General features: G+C 41.0%; 1 protein-coding gene and 1 long non-coding RNA gene across 2 annotated transcripts; both read right to left on the bottom strand.

The window, feature by feature from the left end:
- Window positions 1-4,765: 4,765 nt before the first annotated feature.
- On the bottom strand, window positions 4,766-7,453 carry LOC124284347 (tubulin beta chain-like). The gene is made up of 4 exons (XM_046720435.1): window positions 7,163-7,453; window positions 6,719-6,829; window positions 5,915-6,271; window positions 4,766-5,630 (listed from the first exon to the last, which is right to left on the bottom strand). Exons 1-4 carry the CDS (start codon window positions 7,217-7,219, stop codon window positions 4,812-4,814), a joined length of 1,344 nt encoding a protein of 447 aa, XP_046576391.1. The 5' UTR covers window positions 7,220-7,453; the 3' UTR covers window positions 4,766-4,811.
- Window positions 7,454-9,046: 1,593 nt separating this feature from the next.
- On the bottom strand, window positions 9,047-10,369 carry LOC124284348. The gene is made up of 2 exons (XR_006900536.1): window positions 10,227-10,369; window positions 9,047-9,855 (listed from the first exon to the last, which is right to left on the bottom strand). It is a non-coding gene; the product is annotated as an uncharacterized LOC124284348 (long non-coding RNA).
- Window positions 10,370-12,484: the final 2,115 nt, after the last annotated feature.

Raw genomic sequence — 12,484 nt, 5'->3', positions numbered from 1 at the left:
ATAGGATGATCTAAACATCCCAATCGCGTTTTTACCAAGACCCCAAAGATAAGGGTTCGGCGACAGAATTGTATCTATAAATACGGAGAATACCCTGTTGTACGGATCCAGAGCAAAAAAGAATTTAAGAGTGGTTTCAAAGTGGTTAGTCATGTCTTCCGCTTTAGTCGTCTCGGTCATATTGAGTGGAATCCTGGCATTGGATTCTTTGAAGTCACGATACGATAGCTGAAAAGGTGAAACACTCTTTGGGTCCTTCCTCCTCGTTACCTCTTTAGCTCGTCGCCAGAATGTTGAGCCAGATTTTGCAATGGGACAATATATAATGCGAGGTTGGTCCAGGAACCAGTGAAGTTCACGTATTTTCACTGCAGACATCCGCTTTATATTTTCTTGTTTCTTACAATTCTTAATCAAATATTGTTTCCGCTGAATATATATTCTGTCCTTTTCAACATGTAAGTAAATGATTGAGGCATGAAAAACGAAACAGTCACATTTTGATGAATGATACCCCATTAAATCCGACAACATTACAATCTCTTTTCTTTACAATCTATATTTTACACTTTAGACTTAATGGCCAAGGTGTATATTATACTAATTTCAAAGTATTAATGGTGTCATATTTGTTCATGGAATGTTTCCCAATCAAAACCCTGTTTTACTGATACCATGAAGCCAAAGTACAGATCAGTTCACATCGCAGATGCCCATGAAGATGCGGGTTAGAATTGGCCTTCAGCAACCCATGCTTGTCGTAAGAGGCGACTAAAATAATTTTTACCTCAGGACAAGAAATTTAACTCTTCGCACCTGTGTCTCAGGACTACAGATTTAAATCTTCGCACCTGTGTCTGAGCACTACAGATTTATCTCTACGTACCTGTGTCTCAGGACTACAGATTTAACTCTTCGCACTCGTACCTCAAGACTACAAATTTAAATCTTCGCACCTGTGTCTCGGCATTGGTTTGTTTATCAGATTCATATAGACTTATGTTGTTTTTCTATACTATCTAAACACATATCTTTAAGCTCAAGAGTTCGTTAATCTTAGGGGCGGTGGGGTAGCCTAGTGGTTAAAGCGTTCGCTCGTCACGCCGAAGACCCGGGTTCGATTCCCAACATGGATACAATGTGTGAAGCCCATTTCTGGTGTCCCCCCGCCGTGATATTGCTGGAATATTGCTAAAAGCGGCGTAAAGTCAAAACTCACTTACTCACTCACTCAGCACTACAGATTTACCTCTTCACGCCTGTGTCTCAGGACTACAGATGTAACTCTTCACGCCTGTGTCTCAGGACTACAGATGTAACTCTTCACGCCTGTGTCTCAGGACTACAGATGTAACTCTTCACGCCTGTGTCTCAGGACTACAGATGTAACTCTTCACGCCTGTGTCTCAGCACTACAGATGTAACTCTTCACGCCTGTGTCTCAGGACTACAGATGTAACTCTTCACGCCTGTGTCTCAGGACTACAGATTTATGTCTACGTACCTGTGCCTCAGCACTACAGATGTAACTCTTCATGCCTGTGTCTCAGCACTACAGATTTAACTCTTCACGCCTGTGTGTCTCAGCACTACAGATTTATGTCTACGTACCTGTGGATGTTGTACCCAGTGCTCCAGTTGGGTTTGAAGGTTATGAATGTAATGCTTCACAATGACATCTCTCTTTTTGACATCTTTTGATAGGTTATGGGTCAGCTGCAGCTGCTGGTGGACCGGCACAGGTAGGAACTTGAAACTGTCAGTGGGATCTAAAAAAATGTCAATCAGTTGTTAACTTAACATTCTCCATAAGTCACTGTCCCGTACCTTAGGCATGTCAGTAGACTAGCATCTAGCCTTTGAAATGAACATATACAGTATATTTTAGTTACTTTCAAGTATGCATATTGAGCAGTGGGGTAGCCTGGTGGTTATTGTGTTCGCTCGTCAAGTCGAAAACCCTTGTTTTCCTTCGAATCCCGATCGAAATCAGCAACACATGGGTACAATGTGTGAAGCCTATTTGTAGGGTCCAATTGCGCCGCATGCGTTGATATGCTGGAATATTACCAATTAATAGCGGCATAAAACTAAACTCACACATGGGTACAATGTGAATCATGATTGTTTGAAGATAATAAACTCACACACTCAATCATGATTCTTGTCACTAATCAGTGTATTGAGTTAGTAACTATGATTCTCTCTCTCTCTCTCTCTCTCTCTCTCTCTCTCTCTCTCTCTCTCTCTCTCTCTCTCTCTCTCTCTCTCTCTCTCTCTCTCTCTCTCTCTCTCTCTCTCTCTCTCTCTCTCTCTCTCTCTCTCTCTCTCTCTCTCTCTCTCTCTCTCTCTCTCTCTCTCTCGTGTGTGTGTGCTGTGAATCTTACCAATTAATGCATAAAACTGTGTGTGACAGCTGTGAGAAATATGCCAGAATATGAACAGGTTTATAGAGACAACCGCTGTGTGTATTGTAATCTAGTCTTTCATTTTACAAATGAACACAAGACCTTCAAGTGGTTTCATATACAATCTTTTCTGCAGTTCCATTTGGTAGCTGGTACATAATATTGTCGCTGCTTATATTAGGCTTAGTGTATCAACACGGGTATGGGAAGAGAAATAAAGAATACTCACAAAACGCCCGAAGAATCCATATTGTTTGCAACGCAAAACATACCCTAAGACAAACTCGTACAATGTGCATGACTGGCAGAGAAGCCTAAAGCTATATGAGACAGGACAACTTGTCAGGAGCCGGCTGGTTTAATATTTTGCTCGATGTTGTTTCAAAGAAGCCATGAAATTATTTCCAGAGTCTTAGGGCATGAATACACAATACCTTTTAGAAAGTGGCCAAATGGGATTATATACTTTTAAAATTCATTTCTCGGTAAAGTACAGATTCTAGTTCTTTGGATGTGTGGGTGTTGTGTGTGTGTGCCATCTGGTATTATACTCTTCAAGAAATGAAACCCATAGGCATTTTCAGCAGTTCATTTCGATATATGTTCGCAGCAATCCTTTGTGTGAATCCCGTTAATCATGTCGTGGTTGTTGTGTATCCCAAAGTGTGTTTGTAAACGTTTGTCATAAAAAAATGAAAACGATACATGAAAAGTGCATGCAGAAAAACTTTTCCACGTAATGCACGTGCAATGTGTCGGAAACATGAGTAGAGACATCGCCTATAAAAGGCCAAACCATATTCATCATTACATTTGCATGCTTAAATACGTTTAATACATTTCCTTAGTCCAGATATCTCTTTCGCAAGGGAGCAGTCATTTTATCCAAGTAAACATCAGATTCACTAAACCGCACTTTTATTGTTCAAAAGTAAAACTCAATTAATACATTTTTGCAATTCAGTGACAATTTTGCCTAATTCGATTTTACAAATGTCAAAAAACATTTTCAGTAAGTTTGCTTCACAAAATATCATTCCAACATAATTATGTTGTGAGGTTTAGGATTCCAGAAAGTTGTGGATAATAAACTAAATTTATGTACATGAACATTGTTAGTAGACATTGAGTTAGTTATGGTGACATAATACTCTTCTTTACTAGCTGGTTCCGTGGCAGGTATTATACAAATGACAAGTTACGATATTGAACTTTTACTTCATGCTTAATTCCATAATGAAATAGACACATGATCATTAATTATGCACAACCTACTTTCAGATTAAAATGGTAACTGTAACACATTTTTCTCTGTTCCTAAAATATTTTTAGTGCTGCAAACTTGACAATGAAAAGATTGTGTTACGAACAGTAGCTGCAGATGTTGCAAAGTTTGCCATTATGCCTATACTAACGCATGCAATAACATAACGCTTACAAAGCAGGTCATATATTCTATCTCATCTTCCACAGCCTAAACAACCCGTGAAGATCCGGGTTAGAATTGGGTCTTCAGCAACCCATGCTTGTCGTAAAAGGTGACTAAAGGGATCGGGTGGTCAGGCTCGCTGACTTGGTGGACACATGCCATCGTATCCCAATTGCGTCGATCGATGCTCATGCCGTTGTTCACTGGATTTTCTGTCCAGACCGCCGCCATATAGCGGGAATATTGCCGAGAGCAGCGTTAAGCATCAAACAAACACAGTCCCATCTTCTCGGGTGGTGGGGTAGCCCACTAGTGGTTAAAGCGTTCGCTCGTCACGCCGAAGATCCGGGTTCGATACCCCACATGGGTACATTGTTTGAAGCCTATTTCTGGTGTCCCCTGTCATGATATTGCTGGAATATTGCTAAAAGCGACATAAAACTAAACTCACTCATTTACTCACTCACATATCTTAGAAATAGGGTTATTAAAATGCAAACAAATACCAATGAATGTACAAACTGACGCCATTGCACAATCAATCATAATACACAATTCCACTGATAAAGAAGCGTTTGTACAGGTATTTGATACAAAAAACTTATTTTACAAACGTGCCTGGGTTATGAATACAATGATCTATTTTGCAATTTCAGAAACACAAACAGATCGACAGTTCACGAAATGTTGTGTATGTTCGCATGTGTTTCATACAATAAAGCGCGGAAACATACAGATCTGGAAAAGTACAAAGACATAATGTTGTAAATTCCTTTTATGAATGTGGTTGAACATTCGTACTGTGGTCATTTGCTAAAGCTGTCGGCTTCCATTGTGTTTCTGAAAGTCACAAATGTATATTCGTCGTCAAAACTAATAATAATTTCTAATCAATAATGTGCATTGAAAAAACAAGAGAAATTAAATATTGATTGGGTTCAGATTTATTTCTGAGTCTACAAATATATGCAGGTCTAGGCTTCCTCAGCTTCTCCTTCCTCCTCATCAAATTCTCCCTCTTCCTCGGCGGTGGCGTCCTGGTACTGCTGGTACTCAGAAACCAAGTCGTTCATGTTGGACTCGGCCTCAGTGAACTCCATCTCGTCCATGCCCTCGCCAGTGTACCAATGGAGGAAAGCCTTTCTCCTGAACATGGCCGTGAACTGCTCGGAGATACGTTTGAAGATCTCCTGGATGGCTGTGCTGTTACCAATGAAGGTAGACGACATCTTGAGACCACGTGGTGGGATATCACAGACGGCGGTTTTAACGTTGTTGGGGATCCATTCGACAAAGTAGCTGCTGTTTTTATTTTGGACGTTGAGCATCTGTTCGTCAACCTCCTTCATGGACATGCGACCTCGGAACATGGCAGCCACGGTCAGGTAGCGGCCGTGTCGGGGATCGCAGGCAGCCATCATGTTCTTGGCATCAAACATCTGTTGGGTGAGTTCGGGGACAGTCAGGGCACGGTACTGTTGGCTTCCTCTGGATGTGAGTGGAGCGAATCCAGGCATGAAGAAGTGGAGACGAGGGAAGGGCACCATGTTGACAGCCAGTTTTCGGAGATCAGCGTTCAACTGTCCAGGGAATCGGAGACATGTTGTTACTCCGGACATGGTGGCGGACACCAGATGGTTGAGGTCACCGTAGGTGGGTGTGGTCAGCTTCAGTGTCCTGAAGCAGATGTCGTAAAGGGCTTCGTTGTCGATACAGTAGGACTCATCAGTGTTCTCAACCAGTTGATGCACAGACAAGGTTGCGTTGTAGGGTTCGACAACTGTGTCAGACACCTGGAAAAGGAAAACTTTTGATGATTTGGATCAACTGTATAGCCATTTTAAAACTCACAAATACTTATATACAGTGCATATAACACAGACATATTTCATCTCTCTGCTTCTCTGATAACGAAAACCTCATATTTGCTACATCAACAGTCAGAATTTGTTTGTGTCTTGGGTGGAGCTATAAATATATTCCATGACCAGGTATTAATTATGTTAGGTGACTGGAGTGAAATACAGTATATCCTATATTGGGGCATATCAACAAGATGTTTATCCTTCTTATATACCTTTGGTGATGGCACAACTGAGAAGGTGTTCATGATCCTGTCGGGGTACTCCTCCCTGATCTTGCTGATGAGGAGGGTGCCCATACCAGACCCAGTGCCTCCACCCAGGGAGTGGGTCAGCTGGAAGCCCTGCAGACAGTCACAGCTCTCTGCCTCCTTCCGGACAACGTCCAACACGGAGTCGACCAGCTCGGCGCCCTCTGTGTAGTGTCCCTTGGCCCAGTTGTTGCCGGCACCGCTCTGGCCGAACACAAAGTTGTCTGGACGGAAGATTTGACCAAAGGGCCCAGATCGGACAGAGTCCATGGTTCCAGGCTCCAGATCCACGAGGACAGCACGGGGGGACATACTTGCCTCCTGGAAAATGTACATGGTGTTTGTTTTGGTTTTATTTATGTATGTGTAGGCATCGGGCCATCAATATCGTACTTTAATACATCGTGAATTTATGACTGATGAATTTATCTGTCATATTTCTGCCCTCATTATCAAGGACTGTAGATGCGGGTTATACTTAGTAATTGGTCTTCAGCAACCCACGCTTGTCGTATTAGGCGACTAACGGGATCGGGTTGTGAGGGGCTGGCACATTTCATCATATGCCAATTGCGTGCATCGATGTTGTTTATCACTGGATTGTCTGGTCCAGACTCGATTATTAACAGACCGCCGCCATATAGCTGGAGTATTGCTAAGTGTGGCGTTAAACAACAAACAAACAAGCCACTATTACTGTAACATGCAGTAAAATTATACACAACTTCAATACAGAAGTATCCGTTAATATCCGTTAGTATCTTACACACCTGTAGCTTCGTTGTAGTAGACGTTGATTCTCTCTAGTTGTAAGTCGGAGTCGCCGTGGTAGGTGCCGGTGGGGTCAATTCCGTGCTCATCAGAGATCACCTCCCAGAACTGGATTCAAAGAATGAAGTTCAGAACAGAAATCTTACCAAGCAGGTTCAATGCACTGAAATTTTAGTTTAATTTCTCCCTGCAAAGTTTTAATAATCGTGATCCTTGTCTAAGATCTAATGCAGAATTTTTCAGCAAAACGATCTACTGTCGTCTTTTCTTGTTAAAACTACAATCTATCATATTTATACGGGGAATTTTAAAACCCAGCATTCACACACAAATGCCATTTTCGCACAAACATTAACATGATTTCTTTTTTGTTGCAAATGTGATCATGTGTAAAAGTGTTTTCCATTTTCTTTTCATATAAATTCACTTATATTACTTTACCTTAGCTCCGATCTGGTTGCCGCATTGGCCAGCCTGCATATGTACGATCTCACGCATGTTGAATGGTGGCGGAAGGAGGAAGAAGGTGAATGTGAATACTGCAAAAGTCCAGCTGGGCACTTGAGTTGTTACTGACCTCAACAAGACGGATGCTGTTTATATATGATGTCTTGATGTATGCTTGTTTCCGATTGGCTGATGGTTGCCTTGCTGGTAACTACCAACACGATTAGGCTAAATCTGCCCTTAATCACACAATTAAGCCCATTGTGATGGGCGTCTCATTAGGGTGCGCAAATTTGACGAATATTGCTGCCTACATTCAGTTAGAATAATGCTGCTCGGATAGGCTGTCCCTCATACATACATGAATGCATGCATACCTATGTAAGTGTGTATGCAAGTGTTTGTATGTACGTGAGTGGGTGCATGTACGTAAGTGTGTAAGTAAGTCAGTAGGTATGTAAATAAGCAAATGTAAGTAAGTATAAGTGCACATGTGCGTGTCAGAGCCGTGTCTATGTCAAAATGTGTGTAGACAAATATTCATGCATGCATGCGTGTGTGTGTATGCGAGTGTACGTACCCAATCACTTTGCCATGTATACGTACACACCAATATTAAACACGTCTTTTCATCACCAGAATAGCGGCGGTGGAGTAGTCTTGTGGGTAATATTAATGTTTTGGCTCATCACGAAAGAATCTGTTTTAATTCCATCAAGAGTGTGCTGTAACCTATATCTACGGAAGCGTAGTAGGGCCACGGTGAAATTTTTGTGTGTGTCACTATCTCCTACGTAGGAGTTATTAAGTACTACATAGGACATACTATCTCTTACGTAGTACTTAATATCTCTTACGTAGGACATACTATCTCCTACGTAGGACTTAATATATCCTTTTTAAGGTTCGGATTATGAAGTATGGTTATTAAGTTGAGAAATGTTTGGCTATGCAGGACGTTAGATAGTAGTCAGTGAATATTCATGACACTAACGCAGTGTTACTATACAGTGTTATTGTATGTGTTACGTTAGGGTGACGGGGAACCTGTTCTAAGTGCTGTTATTGAGGTTTGGATATGGTTATGTTTAATCGATCGTACATACATCTATTCTCACACACGGGTTATAACACGACCTCCGCAAGTTGTTGCTTGTCTTCAGATGGGGCTAGGTTGGACCAGATGCAACGCTAGTTTGCGGCTCGTTTTTTTCGTAATTGTTTACAGGTTGACTTGACTGGGGTGGAAAAGTGTTGAGTGCGGCGTAAAACAATACGAAATTCAAAAAGGCAAAGAATTGTCATTATAGTTGTTTGTATAATTATAAGGGGATTCGTACACATAGATTACCACCGATAGTCTAAGATACGTCTGTACACGCACATTATGATTCATGTGCAACGACCTCTGAAATATCCAACGCATAATAGTAAAGTGTAACAAAGTGCAACATATAACAGTGAACTAACTTCAACGCGTAATAGTAGAGCAAACTGAACGCAAGGCAGTAAAGTAGAACAGTCGGTCCAACACAGTACCAATGTGCAACAATTAGTTGAACACACGACTCTAATAGTGAAGGAAACAGTAGACTCTAACAGTAAATGAAACACATAACTGTAGACTCTAATAGTGAATGAAACGAATGACTGTAGACGCTAACAGTGACTGAAACAGTGAAACAGGAGATTGTGTGCGTCTCTGGGGATTTAAGTCGACCATTTCAGAATAATGTATATCAACGTATATCGATCATCTCCCACAGGAGATATTAAGTACTACGTAGGAGATAGTAAGTCCTACGTAGGAGATACTAAGTCCTACGTAGGTTCTCCTTCCCAACAGAGCCCACTCCAAATAGAAACACAACACATTCAGAACATTGGAACGGCCGCTCGGCGACACATGGCAGATTTATTCCGTTTTACAAAATCCTCATATAACCACATTCCAGCAAAATTCAGCACTTATAACAAGATATGTACATCACGCAACTTGCAATACGACATCATGTTCAGTAGAACTAGCCCGCCACATAAACCAGAGATAACAACTCATACATGAGAAAAAACTCTGGAACTGTGCCCTCCCGACGAATGCTAAAGTTCTTACTAGGAAGTTTATAGTATTTACAACATGATGCAAAATGAAACAAACATTGTCTCACCACAGGACAACAATGTCATAACAGTATTCTCAAGGCTCTGCAGCCTAGTTTGCAAAACATTGCTGCTCATAATATACTAACCATTATAATACATTCAATGTATAACAGGATATTATAAAGGCTTCGCAGCCTGGCATGTTAATCAAACAAAGTCACAACAAATCAGTGTTATAAAGGCTCTGCAACCTAACCATACACGGTAGAAAATATGAGCAAATCAGCTCTACATACCAAACTTGGTTTACTACCCATGAAGATAACAGGAATTAAACCTGTTTACAAAATTCATCAAGTGCACATAAATCAGACAGCAAACAATGCTCACAAGCACCACACTGTGCTTAATTCACAACCATCACGGTCAAATACAACCACCACCTGCAACAATAAAACAAAATATGAGATATTATGCATATGAAATATAGATATATACATATATACATGAAATTAAAGGAAATAAAAGTTAAATGATGTGAACACTGCCGTGTCTAGAGCGAGAGAGACGATATTTGAAATTCCCTCTCCATTTATACCTTAAACAGCGCCACCTGTCGGACAAAATTACCTCCCTTGGTAGATTCGCATACCACCAAGGAGAAAATAGTTTCTATCTAATTCATTTCATTCAACAGAAAGAAACAATATTTCTCCTTCCCAACAGAGCTCACTCCAAATAGAAACACAACACATTCAGAACATTGGAACGGCCGCTCGGCGACACATATAGAGATTCAAAGAAAGTCAAAGGCCTAAAGAAAGTGAAACGTTTAAACGTTTTTGGAGATCATCTTTGATGTAGCCATCTTTGGCATTTTCACTCCTCCATCTACCGTGTCTTTTAAACATTCTGTCCGGAACACCATTATTCGCTGCTGCCGAAGCCCCTCCACTGCGAAGGCTATGTAAGCCATACACTTTAATATTGGAAACAAATGGTTCAAGCGCCTCTGTGAAAATCTCTCTCAGGCGAGTATAAGACAAAGGTCGATCATCCTTTCTTAATCTATAACCAGAATTGGTCTTTGTTAAACTCCTAAAAATATATTCACTAGACTCAGAATCAATATTAGCTGCTTCCAGATACTTCTCCATACACACAACCGGACATAACTTGGAATTAGTCCTACTAATCACCAACCACGAACCGTCCCTATAAACGTCTGTCTTGGACTGTTCAATGAAAATCATGATGTGAGTATCATAAAAAACAACATCTTGTCTTGTAATATGCAAAAGCTCAGCTGATCTTAAGAATCCTGCATAAGCTATAAGGCACATACATATAACTCTAAAACTACTAAGGGTTGGTGAAACAAAACAAAAGTCATACAATTTTTCTAACAAATCAATAGTAATTGGTTCTTTTTTAGAAACATACCTGGCTAACTTTCGTTTAGCCGCCTCTAACACGTTTCTTACCAAACTATTCTCAGTAGGACTAGGTAGACCTACAACAACATGAGCATAACGAATGCTGTAAAACGCAGTTTGCACCGGGGCGAACGAATCACATCTCTGAACAACAGATACAAGATATATTGAGCAATGTAATGGTGACATAGGCAATTGATAAGGCACATCACAAGAAAGGGCCCACCGTTTCCATGCTGCAATACCATAACGGTATTTCCGTGCCGTAGAATCAGCCCTACAGTGAGACAACAACGCAGGTAATTCGTCAGCTAAACTCCTCACACCACTTGGCAACCTCTCCAACTCATCTCCATAAGCATTGGACAACAAATCTGTAAACAGAAACGTGAAATTAGATAATGCTGAAATCAACAAACAATGCTAACATATCAAAATCCAAATCACGTTCGCCAAAGAGGCCTCCTTTAACCCTAGACGCAACATAGGCTTGTTTAGATCTGGAAAGGTACATCACATCCTTCACTTGGGGAATAAACTCATAATTATGAGTAATAAGAGGCCAAAAGCATGCCGAGTGCCACTCTGCCACAATAAGGGTGCCCTTAGCTTTACTTTCTGCCAAATGTCTAAGGCACCTGGGGACTAAGGCATCAGACACACGGGGAACAAGCCAGTTAAGAACACCACCCCAGTTAACAGTGAAACAATCAACAGCATCACAACCAGGATTATAAAATCTGGAATTAAAGCATGGGAGCTTGGTATTATAAACCGAAGCAAATCTGTCCACACTATGGGGTCCCCATTTAGCATCTATCTGCTTGAAAATATAGCTTGGAATGGACCAGTCATCATAGTCAACAATTTTACTTAGCATATCCGCTGTCTCGTTATCAGAACGAGGTATCCACTGCATAAGTAAAATCACATGGCGAGAGAAACACAGTTTGAAGATATCCAGCACAACCGCCTGGAGATGAGGTTTCATGCTCCCTTTCTCCACTATTGACGTAATGTTCTTGTTATCTGTAAGCCACATTACTTTGTGTGAAGACAGGCTGGGAATAAAGCTTTTCAACACAAAGTGCACTGCTTGAAGTTCTCTCCAAGTAGAACTCGACTTAGCTTCGTCATCTGACCACTGACCATGAGATATAGCTTGACCAAACTGCACACAATAGCCCCCAAAACAAGAGCCACTCGCATCACTGTACACAACTCGCGTTGCAATAGATTTTGTCTTTAGCACAGTACTTGAGTAAGCATTAATATGCGTCAACCAAAATGTCAATTGATAAACACTTTGAGAGGATAGCTTCACTTTGCTGCTCCAAGATGACACAGATATGATATCCATACTGAGCGATCTAGTCATAAGTTGAGCAATTGGGCCTGTCACCATCTTCATTGATACTACCTGCCCAACGACTGAGGCCAGTGACCTAACACTCTGATATCTATGCTTATGCGTAAGTAGATACTGAATGTCTGAAATTAACTTATCCCTCTTTCTCTGTGGGATAGACAATACCATGGAAACAGTGTTAATATGGAATCCTAACCACTCAAGAGACTGGGCGGACGACCATAACGACTTTTCAACTTTAGGGACAAAGCCTGACCCTATCAAATCTTCTTTCACCCTTTCACCTGTAGAATTGGCGTTATCAGAAGAGGAAGCAGATAAAATACCGTCGTCTAAAAATGTTACTATTTTCTTGCCCTCATACCGCCATTTCTTAACAAGTTGACGCATAACTTTAGTAAATACATA

This window comes from Haliotis rubra, unplaced genomic scaffold (genome assembly GCF_003918875.1).
Source record: "Haliotis rubra isolate DU_JTF1 unplaced genomic scaffold, ASM391887v1 Scf334, whole genome shotgun sequence".
NCBI classification, from domain to species: Eukaryota; Metazoa; Mollusca; class Gastropoda; order Lepetellida; family Haliotidae; genus Haliotis; species Haliotis rubra.
Note: the sequence above shows the minus strand (reverse complement) of the source record. Positions and strands in the feature narration are given on the sequence as shown.

What these genes read in the sequence shown, in the direction of transcription:
- LOC124284347 (XM_046720435.1), bottom strand. Translation starts at nt 7,219, where the DNA reads ATGCGTGAGATCGTACATATGCAGGCTGGCCAATGCGGCAACCAGATC. An exon ending in GCAACCAGATCGGAGCTAAG is followed by an intron (nt 6,830 to 7,162) that starts GTAAAGTAATAT and finishes CTTTGAATCCAG; the next exon opens with TTCTGGGAGGTGATCTCTGA. An exon ending in CAGTTGTGCCATCACCAAAG is followed by an intron (nt 5,631 to 5,914) that starts GTATATAAGAAG and finishes TTCCTTTTCCAG; the next exon opens with GTGTCTGACACAGTTGTCGA.